Here is a 9,560-nt window from a genome sequence, read left to right as displayed (position 1 = left end):
CTCCTCCTCCTCCTCCTCCTCCCTCCGCCACCGTTAAATGGTCTATGACGGACGAACACAAAAATCAGCGGAAAGCAGCACTGCTGATGTCCCATTGTTGACAAATCCATGAAACAACTCCAGTTTGCATGGTTTAACAGAGAGGAGAGGAGGCTGGAGGGAGGGAGGAGAGGGGGCGTCTGTCGTCACCGAACCACGTGTCCACGCTGATAGTATATCTTATACTGAGGAAAGTAATCCATCAGACAGTCCCGTTCAAAGCTCCAGCCTTTAAAAGCAGCATGTGTCATCTCGACTTGGCTCTCCAAATATCACTCCTCTAGGAAATATACGCACCGCGAAGGGACTGCGGAGCGCAAGAAGTCGCGCTATCTCCAAAAAAACTTCGAGGCGAAGACGCACCGATTTACAGGCCTGCTCACTGTCTGAGTGGGGGAATATTTACAGAGGCTGAAGTTTCACGTTGGCTGAACCGGCTGGCTGTCGACTCAGTCGCGCTCAGACTGACAAGAGCGAGCAGACGTCCCACACAGACACCGCCGTGCGTGCGCTCCGACCGCCAGGCTCATCCACACAGCTCCACCGGCCACCCAGTTCTTTTGGCAAGACTTTTTTTATTCGTGAGTAAGCCGTGAGATGACCCTGTCTGGAGGCAGCGAACGAGCCAGCGACATGTCCGGCCAAACTGTTCTCATAGCGGAGGACGTGGATATCGACGTGGTGGGCGAGGGAGACGAGGAGGGCATGGAGAGGGTGGACAGCGACTGCGACAGCCCGGGCGTGGGTATCCTGCACGACCTGCGCGCAGAGACCGGCGACGACGAGGGGGAAGACGAGATCGAGGTGGAGAAGGAGGAGATGAGGTCCGGCGGCGGGAGTCCTTGCTGTGAGAGTTCAGGGGAGGGAGAGACGGGCGCTGGAAAGGGAGAGGGTCACGACGGGAGCGCAGCGTCGGGAGGTGCCATCCAGAAGCCCAAAAGCAGCCTGGTAAAGCCGCCCTACTCCTACATCGCCCTCATCACCATGGCCATCCTCCAGAGCCCGCAGAAAAAGCTGACCCTCAGCGGGATATGTGAGTTCATCAGCAACCGGTTTCCATATTACAGAGAAAAGTTCCCGGCGTGGCAAAACTCCATCCGCCACAACTTGTCCCTCAACGACTGCTTCGTGAAAATCCCCAGAGAGCCTGGCAATCCCGGGAAAGGCAACTACTGGACCCTTGATCCCGCATCAGAAGACATGTTTGACAACGGCAGCTTCCTCAGGAGGAGGAAGAGGTTCAAGCGAGTTCAGCCAGATGTGCTCAGGGACCAAACTGCGCTCATGATGCAAAGTTTCGGGGCGTACAGCCTCGGGGGCCCCTACGGGAGACACTATGGGATTCACCCGGCTGCGTATTCTCATCCTGCTGCTTTGCAGTACCCGTACATCCCTCCTGTAGGTCCCATGCTGCCCCCGGGCGTCCCTCTCCTGCCCTCGGCGGAACTGAACAGAAAGGCCTTCAACTCTCAGCTCAGCCCGAGTCTCCAACTTCAGCTCAACAGTCTGAGCACGGCGTCCATGATCAAATCGGAGCCTTCAAACAGGCCGTCTTTCAGTATAGAAAACATTATCGGGGTCTCCAGCGCGTCCTCGTCCTCACCGACGGCCGCTCAGGCTTTTCTGCGTCCTCCGGTGACGGTTCAGTCCGCCCTGCTGAGCGCCCAGTCCCTGTCTCTGACCCGGACCTCAGCCGCCATCGCTCCCATCCTCAGTGTACCCTCAAATATTATTTCTGGACACGTTTTACCTTCAGCGACGGCGGCGGGAGTGTCCAAATGGCCTTCACAGTGACTTAAAGTCAAGGGGGGGAAAAACTCTTATTTTTATATATAGACATTATTGTTGAGAAGTGTGAAGACCACAAATCAATAGGCAGCAATGGACTGTAAAGCCATGTAAAGACTGTTGAAATGCAGAAAAAAAGACAAAAAGAAGATGTTTCTGTACAGGTAACATTTGTAAATATTTGTAAAAATAGAATGATTTTACCTGTTTGAATTTTACCCCTTTTCCCCTTTGTTCCTGTTTGAAATCTGTGATACTTATTTTACATTTTCTTTTTGTATTGGGAGTTCAACTGGATACACATTTTGGCTTCCTTTTCATACAAGACACGTAAAGCTCTGAAAAATAGACTGTTTATAATAATGATAATTATAAAAAAAACAAATATATGTCATTCTATGTAGGTATATTGTGTTGTAAACTGAATTTATTTGTAAATAAACTGAAGAAAGAATTCAAATTAATCTTCATTTTTAACAATTTTAAATTGTTTGAAAATAGATATTTAATGGGTCTCATATTCATAAAAAACATTTATTGAAATGGTTTAGCAAAATTTCAAAAAACAGGTTGTGCAGTTGTGACAGCCATATCACAAAGACAAATATGTTTTGTTTAATACTAAAATGTTAAGTTGTTTTTTTATTGGGATTGTTATATATTTTCAGACTTGATAATTATGATTCTTTTTTCTTCTAACAAATTCTTTTTTCAAAATTTTACATTTCATGTTAAATGTTGAGAATAGTCCAGATAATTTTAATTATAATATAACTACAATTTAAAAAAAAAATCACTAGGCTTATCTGAAATATATTTCCATTAAAATACCTAAAATTAATTACTTTCATTTTTAGGATTGCAATTTGAATTGGGAAGGTGAAAGAAATATGTGGTTTAAAAAACGGCAATGTAAATAAAATAAATAAAGGGTACAAATATTATTGATGATGTGAACATCATATTAAAACAAAATTGTTGGAATATTTTAAGCGGATGACATGGTAAATTGTGGCTTAACATACCAGTTGTTATTTTTTTTTTTTTAGCCACTATTTTTTCAAGAATAAAAACCCTTGGCATTACATTTTATGTTAGATAGTGAACAATAATATAGAAAACCAGCCATAGAGTCCGGGTAAATATGGTAATAAAAGAGCGCAGTTGTGCTTTTAAAGCTATATTTATGAGAGTCTTCCTGATAATGATCCTTGATTGACTGGAGGTCACAGCTCAGACACCTTTTAATTTAGCATTACATCACTGCTGTATCGTTTTACAGGATGTTCTGCGGCTTGGCTACCATAAAGGTAACAGTTTCGCAGTTGTGTCTGGCTAATCACTTTTACACAAACAGCAAATGGAGCGCGCGCGCGCGCGCACGCGTGCGAGTGTGTGTATGAGTGTGTGTGACGGGTTGTCGGCGCTATATTTATCCAATCCCCATGGGAAAGAGAAAGGAGCCTCGCTCTCCGCTTCAATTCACTTTCAGACACCGAAGAAGGTGCTGATGATGCAAAAGGCTTCTCCAGTGTCACTGTGGCATTTCTACCGACTAAATTCATTACCTTTATTATTATTATTGAATTATTATTATCAGGCAATAGAGGTTAACATTGTCAACAACCACAACGGTAACATTATACATGATATTATTATTTCAGTCTTTTTCCCCATAATCTGAATACGTGGGCTTAGAAAATAATACAATTGTACTAATTAATTTTTATGTCAAATTTTCTTGACAAAAACATGCTGTGTTTGCAATATTGTCCAATCTCATAATTATAATTAATTTAACTCCAATATAAATTAAGAGAGTGATATGATTTAGTACAAGAACTGACTGGATGATTTTAAAATGAGTGTAAAAGAGCTAATTAAGTAATATCTGAATGAGTGTGTAGTCAGACACCATTTTGTTGCGCCTTCAGATGTGTAAATAAGCAGCATTGATTTTTTTTTTAATTGCAACTTTGCCCACATTTTAAAAACAGAGGCCGTGCAGGCTATAATAATAGCATGAAATTATTGATCGTCTCCAAAATTAACACTTGCACTTGCACGTGGCTCCAGACACCATAACAATTTTTAGTGTCAGATTTATAGATTTGTGTGGGGGAGGTGTACACAAATTCAGGAAAGGGCGGCCTCCGCATACTTGAAGCCAAACTATGTGGCTCACATGCATGTCCTTCAGGAAAACAGCGCCTGCGGTGCAAACGCACATGCAAGTGTGACGTCTCGGTGTGTGATGTTGAACCTGTGGTCCCCCTGTATGCTGACAGCACGCGCGGAAATGGAGGCCACATTCTTACCGCTAGGGGGCGTGGACCAACACCTCTTATCAAGAAGATGATCGACTAATGAATTTAATGTTTATATGAAGAAAAGAAGGGAAAAAAACACGTGTTCGAGGAATAACCCTTTGAGAGACCTTGAAAAAGATGAATCATTTTTGAAAATCAAGTGAAGATGCATTTTATATTAAAGAAAAGGATAAAAAGTGAAAAATTTAAACAATGACAATGATGTGTTGTGTGACAGATGCAATTGCTTTGTACTCAGGTCACAGCAGCTCTACTATTTTCTTTAGTACACAGGGGTCTGAGGTCAGATGTCATTCATCATCACTTCAGATTGGTTGATTTTGTTTTAGTATGAGATTTGAGTTGTGCAAGGTGAGAAAATATCGGAAGAAAGAACTTAGGATCCCTCTCCATTTTACTGCTGAACAGATTTCCCAAATGAAAAGTAACACAGAACATATCCGAATATTTTAACAAATGGCAAATGTTGTGAGATATAATAATTGTTTTTGCATAACTGCAGTAAATAACTCAAAGGTGCATTTCAGGTCATATTTATAGCTTGAATATTACTATCCGCCTTTTTTTAGTTGCTCCTCATGAAAATAGGATTTGCTGACTGGACGAAGACATTCATTTTCAAAGACCAAACCCCGACACTGGCGCGCGCAAACAGACGCTGTCGGTCGGTAATGATCCGCGCAGCTGCACTTGCTCACGCACAGGTGGAGGAAAGCCTGGTTTTGCGGTTCCCACAGCTCTGCCAGACAGCCATGCGTACCCAACACCAGTATGACAAATTGTAAAGTTCACAGCGTGTGTTTGATGCCTGTGTGATTTTACAATTAAACGAAGTGGTCAGGAGACAGGGCTTGAACATGCAACTGGAAACACGATACCACTACAATAAATATCACTGGGATATATGCACTAAAAGTTTCCAGGAAAGCCCGAGATCAGTTCAAAATGATTCAAAGAAAATATACTCATTCATATTCTGTGTGTGTAATGTGACAGCTCAAAAACATAAACGCCACATTTTCCAGACAAAACAGGGAGTATTCTTCTGAAACTGCCCTTCACTTTTTAATCGTGATTCCGTTTTGCACTGCATTTGAATAGCTGTCATCGCGAAGCAATAAGCTTGTGTTTGTTTAAACTTTGAACAAAATGTTAGAGCATTCAGATCTCATATACAAAATGCAATTGAGTGCAGTTGACTAATGAATTAGCTTGAATTGAAAATGGAATTGAAAATGGAATTGTCAAAGAGAAAAAGAAGACAAAAATATCTGAGAGGCTTGGGTGGTGTGGGGTTATTGTGATTATCAATGTGCATCTTTTTTGCATTGTACATTGTATAGCCTTCAGAAATCAGATACAATAACGTCTACAGAGATAAGACTTTACAGTTTTACAAGTACTTGTACATCATGCTTGCAGCCACATTTGGTGCAACTGACAGGTAAGCTGTTCTCACATAAAAGTCCATAAGTGATAATCTATTAGGACTCTTTAAAGGGGCAATATTCAAGTTTTTTTTATTTAAAAGCTAGTTATATGTGTTCCAAATAGAACATTTTCAAATCAAATCATTATTTTTATTCAGTTGCTTCAATATTAACATAACCAACATCTAACAGTGGCACTGCCTCATATGGTTTTTTCAGACAATTATTTGTAAAATAGAAAAAAAAAAACAAGAGATGGAAATGTTAAGCTATAAAATAAAATTATAAAACTACAGTTTCATGCAAACAATGTCAAATTTAGATCCATCCATCTTCTATTCCACCAATTCAGGGCAGGGTGGACAGATAAGCAGTTCATCACAGGACAAATGAATGGAGATAGAAAATCACACATAAAGGCATGTTTCTAGTTACCTCGAAATATGTTTTTGTGCTGAGGAAGTTATTTGGACTACCTCAAAAAAAAGATGCATATCATGCAAACCCCACTGGAAAACCGCCCAAGCTGTGAAGCTACGTTTAGTTCATAAAAACTTTATTTATTTAATTTGCAGAAAAGTGTTGCCACGTTTGTATAGTGAAGCTGAGCAAAACTATGAAATAATACACTACCACTGTCTGATAGATAGATGACAAAGTGATTGAAGAAAAACGAGACTTCACAAACAAAACAAAACAAAACACTACAACAGAAGAAGAAAGGAAGAAACGGAACATGATCACACAGATAGAAAAAGGTGCTGCATTAGCATCCTGACATGGGGAGAAGGACACATCTCCTCTAGTCAGGTGGGGCGTGCCACTAAAGAACCCACCAGACACACAGGGAAAACAAGGATTGCATATTCAGATATGAAAGAAACCCCCCAGAAATCAACATTTCCAACACAAAGTGCACTCGGTGGCTTTTTCAGTGTAAGAGGAGTTCTGTTATCAGCATTTCCGCAGGTCCTTCATCCCCACTGCTGTCAGAATATACAACTCTAATGTGTAGCATATGTGCAATAACCCTGGCCATTATAATATCCTGCAACCATGGTCACTTTATGGTCATGGTCACCCCCATAATAAATTCAATAATACTTTATAATCCATTCACTCTGCTAAAACATATTGTATGTATTATATATTGTATTGTATATTTTGTATATATTATATAGTTCCTGTTACATTTTAAGATTCATGTTGTACACACAGTTAGACCTTTTTAGCTTTATATTATCATCCTCACTACAATTTGCACTATTACTTGTTCTTTGCACCTTTCATTACTTTTTGCACCCCCCTGTGTTCTACGGGCCTCTTGCACCTGTACATTTTCCACTGTGAGATTCATAAAGTCTATTCTGTTATCACGAATGCAGTCTTAAATTTCCATCATTCCTTCATCCACTGATCCATCCATCTCAAGATTAATTTTGCGTTACTTTTCTACACTGCGTTTCAAGTGAAATGCCATTGGTGACTCTAAGTTGCCTGTCTGTTTCTCTGTGTTTGTCCTGTCATGGACCTGTGCCCAAAGGGCTGGATGAAGGATAGATTAAGAGTTACAGAAAACAAATGGATAGCTGGATGGATGGATGCATGGCTGGATGGATAGACGGGTAGACCTTTCATAAAACTTGAATTTTTAAAGCTGAAAATTGATATAGTTGCTTCAGCATAGCAGACATGCCCTCCATTTATACTGCACAGGTCTGCACATCTGGTTAGTGATCATATGAGAATGAAGACAACAGTGTATGAAGTACATTGTTCACTTTAGAGAGTGCAACAATTACTATTATAGTCATGATAACAATCAGTGTCAAGTTCTATTTTGAAGCCAGCTGACTCTGAAGCAGGGAGCAGTTTGGACTGGTAGCTCCTCACACAGGGCTGGAATATATTTTAGAGATTTCATGAATGCTGAAGATTCTTTAAATGAGATTATCTAGAAAACATATGCAAAACAGATGCAAGAAGATATAACAGGACATTAATTGACAGAATGACCTGCAGACTTTTAAGGTTAAGTTTCGAAGGGAGAAAACGTTTTTTACTGAATAGTTTTGAATTATGGTCCTTGTGTTTTTCTTATGTCAAGTGTCGAACAAGTGACAGAATTGAGGAAAAGATCAAGTTTGACTTGCTGTAGCAAACTTGACTCTTGGCATGATAGACTGCAGTGACATTGGAAAGCAAGGCCTAGGCCTCCATAATAACTAGGTCATCCTCCACCACAAGCTATAGCCTTCTCCTGGGTGGAGATTACAGACAGTAAATGTAGGTACAGCAGTTACTGAATATTTAAAAAGGCATAGAGATGAAGCAATAAATGACAAAATAAAGCTGGCGTGGAAAGGCATTAATAACTAATGGGCACCAGTGAGTTATAGGCTGCTGCCATTGTAATGAAAGTGTCATTGCAAATCAGCAGTTGTCCGAGGTTATTATTATTTATGCATAATTGATGTCAGAACCACAAGGAACATGTCTCCACCAACAAATCCCGACACCTTGGGAACAAAGATGATGGTGTCAACAGAAGAAAAGGTCACAGAGGAGAAAATGCCCCTGAGCTGAGATTTACATTGTGAGAAGAAGCTGCGGCTGAGCTGGTATAATCAGACTCACACTTGTGTACAGAGTGCTTCAACATGCTAGTCACTAAGTGAACAGCTGGCTCTTCATAGCTGATTACATGCCACTGTAAATATCCATAAAATATAAACTCAGCAAACACTAATTTTGTTTAAACCCCAATACTGTTGTTCATGAATTTGCTGAATTATGTATATATTTAAAATGTTAAGTCATTACTGAATCCCTTTGTGTGTGTGTGTGTGTGTGTGTGTGTGTGTGTGTGTGTGTGTGTGTGTGTGTGTGTGTGTGTGTGTGTGTGTGTGTGTGTGTGTGTGAGCGTTCTTGTATTTCTATCCTTGTCGGGGCCAAATGTCCCCACAAGGATAGCAAAACGTGGAACGACGTGCCTTGTGGGGACCTTTTTCCGGTCCTAAGTAGGAGAAACAGTGTTTTCTTGACCATGTTGTTGTTACTGAAAAAAGTAAAAGTGCAAAAACATTTCTTTAGGGTTAGGCTTTGTTGTGGTGTGGGTTAGGGTTAGGGTAAGGGTCAGGGTTAGGGGCTAGACATGAATGGGAGTCAATGGACGGTCCTCACAAGGATAGAAATACAAGACTGAGCGTGTGTGCGTGTGTGTACGTGTGTGCGTGTGTGTGTACGTGCGTGTGTGTGTGTGTGCGTGCGTGTGTGTATGAATTTTTATTAGTTATTTTGTGAGTCGTTGGACACCTTGAATTACCCCCTTGACAGTGAATATAGTATCTATCTATCTATCTATCTATCTATCTATCTATCTATCTATCTATCTATCTATCTATCTATCTATCTATCATTAAATGAATAAATCTATGAAATGATTTAAGTAATTATATCAATTGTCTGATAGTCATGATATCAAAATGTGATATTTAAAACAGTGATTTTCTAATATCTTTTTTCCTTTGTAAAAAAAAATGCTTTGAAACGTCTGACCTCTAATCGCAACACCAACCGCAAGAAAACGTGGCAAAAGGGAAAAAAATGACCTTTTAATATTTTATCAGAGCACCAGTTTGTCATGAATCGTCATCTTCTATGACGCATTTGAGATATATAGGAAAAAAACTCTCGATCCTTGTAGTGCAAGTTTTCTGCTGTGAACAAGACTTGGTGGTCGTTATATAAAAAATAATATAGAAAGAACCTGACTTTTTTCCATATTTTTCTTCAGATATAAAGGCCAAAGCTTCTATGACTCACGCTTCGCCTCAAATTTAAAATATTTTATACAAAAAATTAGTTTTTGTGAGCAGTCCTCAAATGCCTCATAGAGCCTGCCTTCACGTGACAACCCAGCCACCAATGAACGCGCGCAACGAAGGCTTGGTGGATGACGTATTCCGGAAAA

The 9,560-nt window shown here is 40.3% G+C and overlaps 1 protein-coding gene across 1 annotated transcript; it reads left to right on the top strand.

Annotated features, from left to right (window-relative positions):
- The first annotated feature begins 270 nt into the window (after positions 1-270).
- On the top strand, positions 271-2,171 carry foxd3 (forkhead box D3). Its single transcript, XM_030083281.1, has one exon. The coding sequence runs from the start codon at positions 637-639 to the stop codon at positions 1,831-1,833; it is 1,197 nt and encodes a 398-aa protein (XP_029939141.1). The 5' UTR covers positions 271-636; the 3' UTR covers positions 1,834-2,171.
- Positions 2,172-9,560: the final 7,389 nt, after the last annotated feature.

The sequence above is a fragment of the Salarias fasciatus genome, chromosome 23 (assembly GCF_902148845.1).
Source record: "Salarias fasciatus chromosome 23, fSalaFa1.1, whole genome shotgun sequence".
NCBI lineage: Eukaryota > Metazoa > Chordata > Actinopteri > Blenniiformes > Blenniidae > Salarias > Salarias fasciatus.
The sequence above is the reverse complement of the archived record's forward strand: the minus strand, read 5'-3'. Positions and strand labels throughout refer to the sequence as shown.

Excerpts from the sequence above, each read along its gene's own strand:
- foxd3 (XM_030083281.1), top strand. The coding sequence starts at position 637 with ATGACCCTGTCTGGAGGCAGCGAACGAGCCAGCGACATGTCCGGCCAA.